Here is a 17440-nt window from a genome sequence, read left to right as displayed (position 1 = left end):
TTAGGGTCATAAAAGAGAGGAGAGAGATTTGACCTTTAGGCATATGTACAGCTCCTGGAGTGTATGTTTCAGTATTTTAGCACTTCCAAGTGCATGCATTCATCAAGATAGTAGCCATTACTGGATATTTTAAAATATATTGCATTAGAGTTTAGATTTAATAGTGAGTACTGCTGTGCTAATTTAGATGGAAAAGGCCAGAGACGTTACTATAAACCAGTCATTGTCCAACATTAAACATTGTTAAGTGAGTTCCAGGGTTTGGTACACAGAGACTTCAGTCTGCTTAGTACCGTGGCAAACACATAATTAAAAATCTTTTAAACATTTATTAAAGATCTAGTACGGAAGGAGAATCAGTTCAAGCATTTGAATTGTAAAGTATTAAGTAAGGTTTTCATTTTAACTGCACCCCTTCTCTTTTTCCTTTTCATTGGACAGGGTTTTTAAAGGAAAACACCCCCTTGTTTGACAGTCTCTTAGGGTATGGCTACATTTGGAATTTCAAAGCGCTGCCCTGGCAGCGCTGCGAAGTGTGAGTGTAGTCAGAGCGGCAGCGCTGGGAGAGAGCTTTCCCAGCGCTGCACGTAAACCACATCCCAGCGCTGCTGCCCTGATTACACTGACGCTTTACAGCGCTGTATCTTGCAGCGCTCAGGGGGGTGTTTTTTCACACCCCAGTTGCAGCGCTGTAAAGTGTGAGTGTAGCCAAGGCCTTAGATGATACTAAAGGTGGCAATAATGTCCTTTGGCAGGGTGGGGGGAGAGAAGTTAATTGAGATAAGCTGCTGTGTTGAAGTCCTTTAATCCCAGGAGGTGTTGGGGATTTAGCTGGGGCTGGTGAAGTCATCTGGCTCTCTCTCTGGTCTGGTCTGGTCTGGTCAGGACACTTCTCAGGATCAGGATGATGGAAGTCTGGGGTCCCAGGAATTAGTAAGGATGGCAGCCATCATAATGATGTTGCTCCAGTAGCCTCCATCTGTTCTCCTCTGATCTTTTTGTTCTTTCAAGAGTTCTTCTCTCTCTCCCCGCCCACCCAATCATCTTTTTTGCGGGGAGCGATGGGTGGAATACCCCATCCCTTCATATTTTTTTCCGACAATTAGGCCTGATGTCCAACACACCAATTTTAGTTTTTTAACTTTTGGCTCTCTCTGTCTGTCATCTGTCTAACAAACATAATTTCAGCAGTCCTTGGATTATACCAATATGGCCTTTTTGGTTTAGAGTAATCCAGTTTCTCTGTCTGGTTTTCTTGCATCTTTTCCCATTCACGTTTGTTATTATACATTATTGTGATGTTATGAATTTACACTCACTTTTTACAGTTTGTAGGCCCAGTTGTCACAACAGTACTGTTGTTATAGCAACAGTCTTTCCATTCACCTCTGGGTTAATGCTGACTGGATATTGTGTTGTACCCCCTTGCTTGCATTGCTCTCCCACCTTCAATAACAATTTGTAGAAAATATTGAACTAAAATCTTCGTTGATGTAAATGATTTCTCTTTTTTGACTCTGTTTGCTAACTTTAAAATTGAATTGGTTCAATCACACAGTAATAATATTTGAAGAACAGTTTCAGTTTCAATTTCATTTTCTTGCAGAAGAAACATGCCCTGCGTTGCTATTGTCAAGCCATGCAAGTTTACAAAGGGAAAGGTTGGTCTCTTGCAGAGGATCATATTAACTTCACAATTGGTCGTCAGTCTTTTACACTTCGTCAGCTTGATAATGCTGTGTCTGCCTTCCGGCATATTTTGATCAATGACAGCAAGCAACCTGCTGCTCAACAAGGGACCTTCCTCAGAGAATACCTTTATGTTTACAAGGTAAGATGTACACTTTTTTATTCTTAAAGATTAGCTTAAAATTCTGTTAACTAATAATCATTTTACATAAAAACAGAATTCAGTGACTTAGCACTTAGAGTATCTTTTCAATTCTAATGTAATTCTTCAGTTTCCAAGCTGAATTTTACTACGTATTTGAATAATTAAAATACTATATTTTCACCGCACCGATCTTATGCCTATTATAGCACGGGTTCTAAATGTCTTTTGTTCTGAGGTTCTCCCCTCACCCCCCTCCCACATTCAACAAAAAATCCATGGCCCATCTGTGCCACAACTACTGCTTTTGTGCATACTTAAAAGCCAGGGCTGGCGTTGGGGGATAGCAGGCAGGGCAGTTGCCTAGGGCCCCATGCCACAGAGGCCCCCACAAAGCTACATTGCTCAGGCTTCGACTGTGTCAGCCAGCATGAGAAATGGAAATATTGGGTTCTGCAGCTATCTCAGTTATCCTCACCTTCATTTTCCTTTCTGTTTGTAATCTGGAAAAGAAAAACAAGCTTTCCTGCTTTTCTAGCTCCCAAACGATTTCTCAGTTTGGAATGAATTAGTCCAAAGAGAGAAAATATTCTTTCTACACCAGCAGAAGAAGCTACTGCTGTTATAAGTGAGATTATCACTTCAACGGTCTCTGAATCCAAGTACTTAAATGACTTCCTCCAGTTCACTGGTGTGACTTTCTTTAAAACATCATTAGCAAACATATATTTCTTGAATGCTTCACCCTTAGCTCTGAAGTTTATTGTAGTTGGCATTATGGAGAGATGGTTGCTGAATGTCCATATCATAGCCAACTCCCCTTATTCAGCAGTTAAGGTTTGACCCTTGTGACAAGTATTGAGAATATTTGCAAGAAAATGAGCTGGAGGTAGTGTTTTCCCCATTTGTTTTTTCATGCTTGTAATTTAACTGTCATTGCATATTTCTCTTTTTAAGATCTCACTCAGTTCCTTCCAAATTTCAACAGCATCAGCAATAAAACAGCTATTTCTCTTTATTTTGTTCAAGGCTACAGAAATAGGCTTCCAGGTACTCCGCATGTGTTCAACATTTCTCTTAAGCCCAGTGTTGAGAACATTGCCATCTATTTTTTTCACTATTTTGTTCACACACTGTTGTCAGATTAGTTCTTGATATAGTGCTCAAAACAGTCGGCTACTGAGTTCCATCACACATCTTGTGGGAGAGTTAGCTTGGTTCCTCCCACTTTTTTCAGAGCAGCTGTTGCAAAGTGGTTGTTATGGAAGTATTTTGCAATTTCAACAACATTAGCCTTTATTTCTGGAACACTGAAGTCTTTGGCTAGGAGATGCATCAAATGCGCACTGCAACCGTATTTTATTCGCTTGGGACTCTCTTCTAAATTTCTTCTCATCTTGGATACATCTGCAGCATTGTCTGTGACCAAGCTGTGTACTAGACATTTTGAATTTTTTTCCCCACAGTTTTATAGATTTTACTGCTGCTACTTGTAAGTATTCTGCGGTGTGTGCATTTCCTAATGTATCAGTTGTTTCTTTAAGGAAAACATTCCCTTCTTCTGTTGTTACACAAGCACATACAACCGGATCATTGTGGAGAAGACTCAGGGTAACCATTTTACCCTCTAGATCTTTTGCACACTGCTCAATGTCTTTGATACGCTTTATCCAGCAATTTGCCTGCGACATCTTCTCTGTTGGGTGGACTGTATCTTGGTCTTAATGACTGAACGATGTTAATGAAGTGTGGGTTTTCAATCGTACAGAAAAGAAAGTTTGTTACATAAACAAACTGGGCAATTTTTTCATCAATTACCTCTTTTTGTAATCTGCTGGTTCTTATAACAAACTTATCTATGGTTGTTTCTGGATGATAGAGATTTTTTTTCTTTTTGCTACAGGTGATATACTGTGGTTATGTGACATACATGATGTGACTGAAAACTCTAAAACTATAAAAAATGATGGTGATCTTGAAGTCTTCAGAATCCTGTATGTTGAGGATGGATTCTCCTAAACAAAATGTCAATGCAGTTATTTAATTTTTATTACCATACTGTTCATTTAGTATTACTCATTGCATTCCTGACACTCAATACTACTTTAAAAGTGAAATTGTAAAAGGAAGATCTGCCTATTTCAGTTATTTATTTTTTATCACAACTGCATTTACAATGATAGTACCATAGAGGAACAACTATATTTTTGGCTCAAACATAAGAATTCAAGAATAGTCCAGAAGGAAGACAGGCAGTACTTAAGAAAGAAGTATGAAAAAAAAAAAAGTTTACCAATCTGAAGATTCTGCATGTTCAGACATGTTCCTTTCATCATCTTCAACGCAGCTTCCTGCCGAGAAGGAACACTTCTCATGATGATGTTTCTTTCGGGCAACCAGGCCTTGCGTTTCTTTGTTACACTGTTTGCATTTTGCACGCATGCCTGTCTTACCCACAGATAAAGGTACTTCATTAACATATTTCCAAACTGAGTCTCTTTATGCCCTGCTGGCATTATAGGTTTTCCCTTCTAGCGAGAGAATGCTGTGGTAGATCTCAAATCAATTAAGACTACACTCAGAAAGACCTCAAGACTTCTGGAATATGCTGCTCAAACAGTTTCACTTTTGTTTCTGTTGCCTGTCCCTCACTTCTCACATTTGTCTCCAGACTTCTTGTCCAGATCTATTCTGCCCCCAACAATCTTCTATTCATTGAAATTTTTGAAACTTTGCACTTTTAGAGAGAGGTAAGGGATTGACTCTGGGTACACAAATTTACAGAGGGACAATAGGGTTGAGCTCTGTTATTTCTCACCTCGATATTTATTTTTATTTATTTAAAAACGTTTTTGCTGTTAACAAGCATGTTATCTCTGGAGACACAAATCCACAGTTTGAGAACTGCAAAAGTAAGCATCTCTGATGGTTGCTTCTAGACTGAGCACTGAGTCCCATTGGGTAGATAGAAAGATTAACCTAAGTAATCTATACAGAAGCCCCTGGAACCCCATAAGATTGGGTCCCTAATCCGCGAACTATTGGAACTCATTTACAAAACTTTTCTTAAACATTACAGGAATTTGTCTCATACTATAGAATTAAAATTTATAATCCCCATTCCATGATGAGATATCTTTGAGCTATAAAGTATCTTAATTAAAACTGTCTTTAGGTTTTTTCCTCAAAAAGCATTTTTTCAGATTTTTTTGATTTTTGATTTTGTTTTAAATCATTTTTATCCACCTTGGTAACCATTAAAGTTAGTTGGCAATCTTACTTAACTCTTATTTCATCAAATTTAAAAAAAGTACCTGACAAGTTATAGAAGTATTACCAATGTGTACCCTTGGGTATTTCAAACCTCTGTTAGAGAGGGTAGCGAATAGAATTCATGGTAGTGAATGGGTTTTTATTTCCAAATCTACTTAGCATTGTTCACTTCTAATTCAGCGTCAATATGCTTAAAAGAATGCCACAACTGCAGAAAATCACCATGGATTAAATTAATATATGCTTTAGGGGAATCTAGACTCGAATTTCCAGCCAGCAATGGGGTAAAGTAATTCTAAGATGATGTATTGCATCTACTTGATAGTAGGGTGTACCTGACTTTGAAACATAGTACACCATATGCTCCTGGGGGGAATTCTGTGCTATTGAGCATGTGCAGAATTCAAGTCTGGTCACACAATTTTTTTCCTACTCAAAATACATTCGGCCCAAGAAGTGCTTCAGTTCAGCCTTTCACCCACCAAAGGCTGCTGTGGTGCCAGAACAGCCAGCAGCTTGAATGCAGCTGGCTGCAGGCTCTTCTGGCACCACAGTGTCCTCTGGTGGGCAAAAGGCAGAACTGCAGCACTTCTTAGGCAGAATGTATTTTCTTTCAGGAAACATAATATTGTGCACAGTAGCCCAGAATTCCCCCCAGGAGCAGAAGTTCATCAGAGCACGCTGCTTGCGAAGATAGGGTAGAACGGACAGACAGAGTGGGACACACTTGTCTACTAGTGGCGGGGGGTGGGGGTGGGTATAAACTCCAGTTCAGAATAACTAGTGAGGGAGATTATGTTGGGGTGGGGGCTCAGAAGCTAGAGGGGGTGACAGCATTAAGCCAGGAGCTGAATGGGAGTAGTGCTGCAGGGCCACATGGGGGCAGGGATACATGGGGGGTTGGGGCAGATGTGCCTGACTGAATGGGAGAGGCTTGGGGTCAGCCACGGTCTGCATGGGGGAGGCTCCCCAACTCCTTAACAATCCCTCCTACCCTACCCCAGCCCCCCCCACCCTGTTCCATACTTCTCCCACACACACCCAGCAACCACAAAGTTCACTCAAGGCTCCTTCGTTACCCCTGACTCCCCCAAGCCTTTGCACTGCTTCTGACAGGTGCAGGAAATATGTTTCTGTATTATAGTTTAAATGAATTACTCAAAGTTCTGTATTAATATGCCTGGCAAGAAATGAACAAACAAATAGTCAAAAAAATTACCAGAATCTTTTTTTGGGTGCCTGTATTGTTACAGACATACTTGCTGACAGGTATTTTAAAATAAATTACCAAAATATTTGAAACTGTCATGATTATATTGGGTTATTTTAGCAAATAAAATATGCAGAATTTTCAAATATTGTGCACAGAATTTTAAATTTTTTGGTGCAGAATTCCCCCAGGAGTAACCATAGAATGAATGCACAGTGCACACAGTACCACTTTCTGCACACAAATTAAATGTCAACTTGAAAAGCTTATTTAAAAAAAAAATCAAATAGTTAGCAAATTGTATATGTATACCATAAATATTTTAAAATTAGTATCTTTTTTACCCAGAATCCTGAATTAATGAATTCTTTGCAACTATTGACCTAAAATACTCCAAAAAAGCACAGAGGAGAGAAGCTGATGTCCCCATGTTTTGCTTATAATTGCTTTTGAATTTCCAGCTATATTATTGCAGTAAGCTTACAAATATTAAGTTAATATTTGACAGCTTTGCAGATTCAAAATCATTAATATACCTGGAGACTTAATTAGGAATGGTTCCACCTTAACCTGGATTTTAGAAATATATTGTACATACATGCACGGTTCGGTTTTTCCAAAACGTCTCTGCACTATAGCAACCTATTTTGAAGGGGCCGCCTTGGAGGGCTATTAGATATTTACTGTTGTCCCTACTACCTGCGTAGAGAAGATTAAATTCAGTGAGATGGATCTTGGTGTCTTTGCGTATGATTAGGATTTCGTAGCTGTATGCGACGACAAACTTTTCTTTGTTTAGTAGGAAAGATCAATTTGAGAAATAGTATCTTAATTTAAAATGTAAAAAAGGAGGGAAAGTGCAATAGATTATTTATTTTAATTAGCAATAATTGGGTATGTGAGCTTACATCTCACAAATAGAGTGCAGTATAAAGATGGGTATCATTAAAATTACCTAATAATACAGAGCCAATGTACTTGGTTACTGAATATTGAAACAAAGGAGAGAACTTTACAATTTAATGTGTTCATCAAAAGCCTGTTGACAAAATTAAGATTAGAGTGGTGAATTAAAATGCTGATTCTTTTATTTACAAATCTTTTCATAGATTCCCCACTCTTAAAATAGGGAGCTAGGTCCACTCCTTTCATTTTGCTGTTTAATTTTTGAGTTTTTAAAACTATTTCGACAGTTTAAAGTTTGTACAAAGAAATGGGTAAAGCATAGCATAGATGCAGATCTAATTTCTTTGCTTTTTATCAATGCATAGCAACTGAACTTGTAAGTTGGTCTCCAGTTTTTGAACACGGATTGTAAAAAGCATATTTATGTAGGTGCAATGCATTTAAGAAAAAAAATCCTGTCTTCTTATTCCAGAATGTAACTCAGCTATCACCCGATGGCCCTTTACCACAACTTCCTTTACCATATATTAACAATTCTGCAACACGAGTATTCTTTGGACATGATCGACGACCAGCAGAAGGTTAGTGAATTTTCAGTGATTGTTTGATGCAACTGTTTTATGGTGGACCAAAAGAGAGATGAATAAGGTAACCTACAAGAAACTTCAATGTTTCTTCATTCTAATCAGTCTTTTGCTTTTCCATTCTTTGTCATCTCAGCTTTATATATCTCATAAGTTAGTTTTGTAGGTCAAGCTTATTTCTCTTGTTGTTGATTACTGAATTATATTAAATTTCCCTCAAAATCAAGGGAGAACTTTGGGTTTGAAATGCTTTCACCCCCTAAGTTAGGAACTTATCCTTGAGGTACAATCAGTACACATTTCTAGGGCCTTACCAAATTTACAGTCCATTTTGATCAATTTCATTGTTAGGAGGTTTTAAAATTGGTTAATTTCACATTTTCAGGTGTTCATATCTGAAATTTCATGGGGGGCCCAACCCAAAAGGTAGACATGTGGGTCTGATCTTCCCCGCTCTTCCCCCAGCTGCCATGCAAGGGAAGGACAAGTCCTGTCTCACCTCAGCCCAGCAGGGACTCTCAGCTAGGAGCTCCCTGGCTAGGGCGCTTCCAGTAGCTGGGGGATATCGGACCCACCTCTCCAAGTCTCCTCCAACTGCAGGAATCTCCGCTGCTGGGCAGGGAGCTACCTGCAGCAGGGAGAGGCACTCAGAGATGGGTGTGATCTCTCTCACACCCCAGCGCTATGCAACGGAAGGACAAGTCCGATCCCTTCCCAGCCCAAAAGGGACTTGCAGCTAGGAGCCCCTCTTAGCTGGGGCATTGCCAGCAGCCAATGAGAGATCAGATTTAATGGGGAAAGGCTTATTTTATGGTTTGAGACACATTTTTCACAGCCGTGGAATTGGAAGGACTCTACCAATTACCCTCTATTTTGATTGTTCCTAGTAGCTTGGGAGTAACTACTAGGTATTCCAGTGTGAGTCCATATAAACATCATGAAATGGGTCCTTAAATAATTATACCTTGTGGAAACTTGGAAATGAACATAATATATGCTTATTTTTAAAAGGGTATTTACAAATAAAATGAAAAGTTTTGTTACTAATACTTAATCATCTGCTCCTTATTCTCCAGTATGCCACAACTATTTCCAAGCCAAATAGTTATGTCAGGAGCAGAAGGTTCTGATGCCATCAGAAGCAGAATTAGCAGCTTGGGGAATTTGCCCCAACCAGAGATTTGTATTTCTTTGAGGGCCTTTGTACATTCCGACTTCTGTCTTCAGCTATTCAGTATTATGTATTAATAATAATGTAAGGGAGTAACTAGAGTTATTTCTAAAATGTGTCAAGGAATTCATAAAGGGTAGGTGCACCTTTTTTTTTTTAATGGAATGCAAATCAGTATACATTAATAGGATGCCTGAAGTATATTTCTCCAGTTCTGTATCCACAATCCTTAAGATATTGATCCTCTTAGCTCTGATTGCTCAGTCTATGGGTTTCCTCCTGGGTCCCTTTAAAGTTCTATCTTCAGATCTCCCTTTGCCATCTTATATTCATGGAGCACTTAGATCCTTAACCTTATTGATAAATGTGGGCACAGCAGACAATTACAGGTGCTTGTAAGAAATTCCAGAAGGGGTAACCCGCTAAATTAGTTTGTTGGTGTGCTCTCGGTCTCCCCAGCTGATGAGTTCAGGCTTCTGAATCGCTGGAGTGATGGACCTAGAGTTCATAGGAACTGAAAACTCCCACTGTTTCTTAGACCTCCAGTCAAATCAACCCAGTTAAGTGGCTCTTTTCAGTGACACCAACAAAAGAGATCCCTGGCTGACCCCTTGTATAGTCCTTTTTAATTTCCAAAAGGGCAGGTTGATCTTGCAATGTCCCTCCGAGGCAGTCTGAACACTTCTACATCTGTCTAGTGCCAGGCTTTGTTAGTCTCAGCCAGTGAAATGCTGATCCACCATCTGTGATCTTCTGTTCACTGAAAGTATGGAACGGTTGACCAATATGGGGAGGCTCTTGAGTGTGGGAGAGAACTTTCAAAGGAGCTGGACTTGGACTGTACAGGGCAGTCATTCATTAGGCAAGAATAGCTATGGATCTAGAAGTTTCAGAAATAATTTGACATTGCTTTTCTTCAATAAGTTCTGCACATAAAATCATACATACAAAAGAAGTCCTGGGCAAGATTTTTTTTTAATACATGTTGCTTATAAAACTTGGCTCTTAGGGGTAGGATTTTCAAAAGCATCTGAATGACAGTACAAGTCCCACTGAAACAGTAGCCTTTAACTAGTTGAGCATGTCTACATGCCTTGTCTATACTAGACTTTTAAAACACCTTAGCCATGTGTTAACTAACGGTGCTAACATCACACTTTAAATCATAATCTAGGCACGGTCAACAGGCCTGTGGAGTTTATATATTTGGCAATTAAAGTTGTCATTACTGAAACTTTTTTGCCAACCACCACACTGTTACACCAAAAACTGAAGAAAGTTTGAAAGATAAATGCATAATGTCCAAATAATTTTCACTCTTTAGTATACATAACTTTCAAAAGTTAGTAAGTTATGTACATATACTAAGGGGGAACATATTTCCCGTCACTTGAGGGAATTTTAAAGTTTAAATGTTAGGAAACCTCCATTTAACTAGTTCTAGAGGATTTTCTTTCAGAATTGACTTATTGGCATAAAATTTACAGAAGAAAAAAGATTTTCTTAGCCTTCTACATAGTGGTATAAATTATTTTACTTGATTCTTTTTTGTAAATAAATGAAACATGCTTTATGTAGTGATTTTTGTCTGAACAAAATGTGATGTATTTATAGTAGAGTAGTAATGACTAAATTGTACTGTTTATTTATGATCCTTGGGAGAACTATGTTAAGTAGGCTAGGAAAAGAGAGCACAGAGACAAATTGAAAAAGATGAGTGATTGTTCTTTCTTAAATGGCTTGGATCCATATAAAAGTCTTTATGAAAACAACTTTAACTGAGAAAATGTGTAAAAAAAAAAACTGTCTTGATGCTTTTATATATGCTATGTGGTAGTGTTCAGATGAAATAGTAGTAATGTTAAAGAATAAATTAGCCTGAAAAATAAGAGAATGTAAGGAGATCCAAAAAAGGTCTATATTTTGCAGTAATGTAGAGGAGTGTTAACTTGAGCATGATTTTTATGAATAATTGAATGATCTGTACTAAGTTACTGAGCAAGGATAGAAATATTTATATTTGACAGTTAATAGCAATGATAAAATTTTAGTTAACAATGTAATCATGTTTTGGATTAGGTGTTATGTAACATTCTGAACTTTTAAAAATATTAAAATTCACTTATACAAAATTTTATAACCAGAGTATCTTCTTTGTAACAGGATTTAGCACAAGCCCATTTTTTAGATTCATATAATGAGTAAGAGTATGTGTTGGTCTAGATTGGCATCAAGTCTTTTATTCTGAGAGCCAGTTTGCTTTAGTAAATTTCCAAGAGGTGTGGGTTAGAAGGTACAACACTTGCCAAGGATGACCCTCAGATTTGTTACTGGAATATGTCCCAAATGTTCTGAAAGCGTTTTCTCCACCCTCTGCTGTTTGTGGTTGAAAGCCTACACATTAATGTATAAATCTTCTGTGTCCTTCCACCCCCATTAGGTCATCACCAAACCAACTCTGGGAAACATTAGTGAGATCTTCATAATATAATACTTCCTTGTTTCTTACATGTTTTATTGCCCAATAGAATTCTTTATATAGGCATTAACTGTCATTGGCATTTGAGTTAGCTCCAGTTAAAATGATTTGGGTACTCAGAATCTCAGAGCTATTGATTCAGGCCCAAGCAACCATTGTTGCATTGGTTACATGCTTCAACTTTGTGAAGATTTTCTTCACAACCATAACAGATTTCACATTTTAAAAATAAAAACAAAGACTTTGAACAGTTGAGAGTTCTGCCTGCACTGTACACTTTGGGAATCATAATCTTAAACTGATTCTGTTGATCTGTGTGCCAAGTAGCCATAATACTTACCTGCCTCCTCAGGTAAAATGTCTGAAGTGTTTTGAGATTCTCAGATAAAATGCTGAGTGCAAATTAAATATATCTTTTTCTGTATTTTAGTGTAGACTTTTAGTCTGTTTTTAGTTCATAAACTGAACTTTTGCTGTTGTAAATTAGTTAAGTTTTTATTCCACTTGCACACTTAAGCGTGTGTATTTAAAAAAGATTGTGTGAAACTCTTAAATTATCTGCACCTACATTTTAAAATCAAATGGCTTGAGAAAATGTGAATATATTTTGAGTGTATTGTACTTCACAAGTGCACATGAGTAAAGTATCTCACATGACCCACTTGGGAAGTGATATCAAATGAATCAGATATAAAAATTGATTAGGAACCTTGGGACCCTGGCAAGCTGCCAATACAGCCCTTTGTATTATAACTGTTGTGCACCACTCTCTTATGCCACTTAATTTTGATTTATTCTCTATTAGGTGAAAAGCAGGCAGCCACACATATAAGTCTTGATCAGGAATATGATTGTGAATCTTCTCACCAATGGAAGGAGCTTGAAGAACAGGTTGTGGCTGTGGTTAACAAAGGAGTAATACCATCAAACTTTCAACCAACGCAGTATTGTTTGAACAGCTATTCAGATAACTCCAAGTTTCCACTTGCTGTAGTAGAAGGTAAATTTATAGCATATGGATTCTTTAAAAATCAGGGGTCTTTAAATGTAATCTGCAGGAAGTTTTCCATTGCTGTCGTGGAACTAACCAAGCTACTTTTTGTGATATGGCTTGTTTGAGGTGAAAATTGAGTTTCAGATCATATTAGGAATATATAGCCTGTAATCACTTGTTGAAATATGTAGTCCATGTAAAGTACATAATAGCTTTTTCTTAATAGAACCAGTAACAGTGGAAGTAGCCTTTAGAAACCCATTGAAGATTCCACTTTTGTTGACTGATTTATCATTGCTTTGGAAATTCCAACCTAAAGATTTCAGTGCAAAGCATAATGGAGCAACAAAAGAGTTGGTGAGTAATTAAGAACATTTAACTGTTGCCGAACTATTTTTTACAATTTAAACAATTTTATTCTTAAACGTACTCTTCTGTGGCAGAATATTGAGATGTTGCTTTTATTAAAAAGGCAACATTTGTCAGCGAATACCATGAGTTACTACAATTATTTTCTGCTGTAATTTTTTTTTTTGGGGGGGGGGGGGGAGGGTGTCTATTAAAAGCTGGCAAATGCTTTTAAAGGTTTTACACTATTCAGTGGTAAATAGTGTAAAAGTTTGAAGCACAGATATTATGTAAAGTATTTCTAAACTCTGATTTTAACAAGATTATTTAAATTACACACCCTTTAAAGTAGCTTGAGTCATCTGTTCTCAGATAGTTGAAGTGTGGCATAACAGCAGCAGGGTGAAACTTTTTATGCATTCTTAACTTTTGCATCAATGCCTGTTTTTTCTTACTACACCTCTACCCCCAATATAACGCGACCCGATATAATGCAGTAAAGCAACACTCCGGGGTGGGGGCAGCTGTGCGCTACAGCAGATCAAAGTAAGTTCGATATAATGCAGTTTCACCTATAGCATGGTAAGATTTTTTTTGGCTCCTGAGGACAGCGTTATATCAGGGCAGAGGTGTAATTAGGTAGGATTACTTAATCTGCATATTTATAATTAATATCTGCTATGTTTATAATCAAGTAATATAACTCTGTGGCCAGTTGATTCCTTATGTTACGTTTGAATTTGCTTAGATTTTCAGTTCTCATTGGCTTTCTTTTAACATAAATTGTTTCATGTAGTCTTTTATGTAACATGGGTATTTTCTGATACCTTTCATTATTTTAGTAGCTTCATAATCAACCCCTTGATATTTAAAATAACCTGTACTTATAATGGCACTTTGGATAATGTCTCTTGGCAGAAGTTCCTCTTAAAATGACCGTTCTTATTGAAAGAGGTCTGTCATAAAGTTTGTTGTTCTGAAACGTTTAATATATTTCTGTCATATCAAATTGATTTCCTGTGAAAAGGTGTTATTTAGACCACTTTCTTAATCTTTCAACTAATGACTGTTTTTACGTGATACTGTAGTCCCTCAGTATTAATGACTGATTATTTCTAGCCAACCATAGAAAGAAGCAACTTCATACTTGTGGTTTGGCTAACTTTCTCCTTCAGAAAACTCCTTTTTATTTGTTGTGCCTGGGGTACAAGCCTATGTAACCTCTGTAATTCTCAATGAAATCCATATTCAGAGCTGATCATCTCACAATATGTGATGAATCTCACATGCACTGTCATGATGTAAACAACAAAATTGGTCTCTGGAATGCTGTTCATTAATGAAGTGGCTCACTAGGCCTAGAAGGTTGATCAGTGCTTTAAAAATTACCTATCTACCTTAAAAGTGGTAATAAAGGGAGTCTGCTGGCGCTGGTTGCATTTCTACAGGTCCCTGTTTACAGTTTCAAATTGTGCATTCTTTTGCATCTTTGAAGTGCCCTAAAACAACACACTGTTGCAGGAACTAGTATTTGTAGCAATTTAGTTCAGAGGAACATTGTGAATAAGGAAATAAAAACAGCTCTTCAACCAATTGCTTTTTTCCCTCCTTTCCTTCCTAGGCATGTGGAAATGACATGATAGGAGCTGAAGTAATAGCTGAGTTCTTAATTAATAGCGAAGAAACAAAATTGGTAAGTAGGTAAATGTTTATATTTACGCTTTGAATGTGCATTATCCAATATTGTATGTTTAGGTACAATTTATTTCTTAAAAATGAAAGACAAGTTTAGATATTCTATCAAACAGAAGTAGTTCCATTTGGAATAATTTCCTTTTACTGCAGTGCTTGGTACATCAGTATTATCCTTTGTTTTTAAGATCTCTAACAGGCTAATTCCAGATTATAAATTTTTCTTTCTGAAGAGATTTTTTTCCTGTGTGCTTGATGATTTTCTGCTGATGTGCAAATGAACTATTCTGCAAAAATGTAAAAACAAAAATCTTGTAGATATTGAGTTAGTTACAATTAACACTTTTCTGATTTAAAAGTGCATTATTATATAATGTTGCTATGAATTTTTGTAAAAATGGGACATTGAATATAAAAAATAAGTGGATTTTTTCTTAGTAGCAACAACAACAAAATTTAACATATCTCCACAGGCAAGACTAAAGCTCTTTCCCCATCAAACAGGGGAGCTACATATTCTGGGAGTCGTTTACAATCTTGGCACTATTCAGGGTACTGTGATGATAGATGGGATTGATCCTTCAATTGGATTGCAAGCAGGTAAGGATATGGCATTCCTCTGAGAAATGGCAGAAAATCTTAGTTTGTACCACAGAATAGAACTGAAGTCTGCCAGGTAAACAATGGCAGCTGGTGGTGGTGGAAGGAGCATGTCTAAAGAAAGAGGGAGAGACTGATAAAGTAAGTGGACACAAGTGGCAGACTGAAGCAGCACATAGAAAGAGGATGGAAGGGAAGTAGAGGTTTTCTGTTGCCTAAACTACTTTTCCTTCAGCATTTGTATCCTAGGTTTAAGAAAAAAAACCAGGAAAATTTAAAAATCACATCTAAATCAAAACAAATTCACATTTACTATGTTTTGCCTTCTTTAGCCTTTGCAACTTTCTTCTTCTCTAGAATCCCTCTCCATTTATTTCTCTTCTAGCTGTCTCCTCCTATCTCAATACCACTTGAGCTTTCATCTTTTCCGCCTGTTTATAATCACCAGCTTTTTTTCCCAATATTGCTTTGAAAATGTGAATTTCTCAGGCATAGTTTGTTGTCAAGCTATAATTTAATCAGATTTGATATGATATTAAAAATTACTTCAGCCAAGGACTTCTTAAAAGGTTTCAGTTGTCACCCCTTTTTCCTTTCCTAAAACATGCTATTCCTTTGGATACATACTTTATATAGAGTAAGCTGGGTTAGTAGCTCTTACTTTTTAGTCTTTCAAAACAGAGCTCACTAAATGTGGCCATCTATCATGTCTTACACTCCTTTTTACTTTGACCAGTGTGGGTGGACGGTGGCGTGTTCTGAACTGCTTTCATAAAATTTTTAACTTCATTTCAAAATAGGTCTATAACTTTCCTCCTCCTTTCTAAATCATCTTCCAGGAAAGGTTTTGTTTTCTAACTTTATATGGAAGTTCAATTAAGGTTAGGAATGAAAAAAAATATTTTGCTATTTTATGCCTGTGTGATTGGTCTCAACCCAGTTCCTGGTTAAGAACTGTCAGAAGACCCATCTAACTGGGTTTTCTGACATTTCTGCCAGGATAAGAATTAATTAGGTTAAAAATTGAACTGTATTGTTTTGGACCTTCCAAAACAGTTGAGGCATGGCTTCTATGCAGGTGCAGATTGCACTGCCAGTACAATTCCTGTTTCATGAATGCTAGTCTCAAAGGGTGCCATTTAATCTGTAATAATTAGGGCCTTACTAAATTCCACCGTGTTGTAACTGTAGGGGTCCTAACCCAAAAGGAGGATGTGGAGGCATCACAAGATTTATTGTAGGGGGGTTGTGGTATTGCTATCCTTACTCTTGCCATGCAGCTGCCGGCAGTGCTCCCTTCAGAGGTGGGAGCCCAGCTATGAAGGCAGCACCACCCCCAGCAGCAGCGCAGGAGTACGGGGGTAACATGGTATGATATTGCTTTCCAAATTTTTCTGTACTGCTGCCTTCAGAGCTGGGCCCTTATCCAGCAGCCACCACTCTTCGGATACCCATTGCCACCCTTACTTCTGCACAGCTCCTGGCGGTGCTGCCTTTCAGAACTGGGTGCCTCGCCAGCAGCCGCTGCTTTCCGGCCACCTAGCTCTGAAGGCAGCACTGAAGTAAGAGTGGCAATACTGTGACCCCCCTACAATAACCTTGCAGCCTCCCGTGACCCCCTTTTGGATCAGGATTCCCAGTTTGAGAAATGCTGATCTCCCCTGTGAAATCTATATATTATAGGGTAAAAGTACACAGAAGACCAGATTTCATGGTCCATGATGTGTTTTTCATGGCTGTGAATTTGGTAGGGCACTATTAATAATCATTATGTTCACACTTAAAATGAAAAATAGTAAATGGTTTTCAAGTATATCTTCTTTTTTAGAAAGCCATGAAATTGAAAGGATTTGAGGCTAAAAAAAACAAGTAGACTATTTTGCTTATGTAACTTCATGGTTTCAAACTGTTGGTTGTTATTTCAGGAAAGTTTGTCTATAATGGGATATCTGTACGAGGACGACAGGACTTAGAAATTCAGGGCCCTCGACTTAATAATACAAAAGAAGAAAAAACATCCATTAAATATGGACCAGATCGACGTTTGGATCCTATTATAACTGAGGAAATGCCCTTGTTGGAGGTATTTTATATTCTCCCCTGCTAATAACTTGAGCACATAATCAAATGTTCAGCTGTACTTTTATAAAACAATAATATTCTTTACTTTTGGTTTAACTTTATTTATAGCATTGCGATCTTTTGACCTAACATCCAAAATGGCAATCTTATAAAGGGGCAGAATGTAGTGGTTTATGTAAGTCATTCTTTTATAGCTATACCAGTTTTTCCAACTACCAAGTTTGTATCTAATTCAGGTGAAACCTCAAAGTTACAGGTATCATCACAAAT

General features: G+C 37.6%; 1 protein-coding gene across 11 annotated transcripts in view; it reads left to right on the top strand.

The window, feature by feature from the left end:
* The window catches only part of TRAPPC8 (trafficking protein particle complex 8), a 116305-nt gene that overhangs the window by 59813 nt on the left and 39052 nt on the right, over positions 1-17440 (top strand). For all 11 annotated transcript variants that reach the window (XM_030552976.1, XM_030552982.1, XM_030552981.1 and 8 more), the window contains 7 exons: positions 1607-1831; positions 7693-7801; positions 12260-12454; positions 12675-12805; positions 14418-14489; positions 14962-15088; positions 17014-17171. In XM_030552976.1, the coding sequence (XP_030408836.1) occupies positions 1607-1831; positions 7693-7801; positions 12260-12454; positions 12675-12805; positions 14418-14489; positions 14962-15088; positions 17014-17171 (1017 nt within the window). The remainder of the gene's footprint in view (positions 1-1606; positions 1832-7692; positions 7802-12259; positions 12455-12674; positions 12806-14417; positions 14490-14961; positions 15089-17013; positions 17172-17440) is intronic.

This window comes from Gopherus evgoodei, chromosome 2, assembly GCF_007399415.2.
Source record: "Gopherus evgoodei ecotype Sinaloan lineage chromosome 2, rGopEvg1_v1.p, whole genome shotgun sequence".
Lineage (NCBI taxonomy): Eukaryota > Metazoa > Chordata > Testudines > Testudinidae > Gopherus > Gopherus evgoodei.
This window is presented reverse-complemented; position numbering and strand designations above follow the sequence as displayed.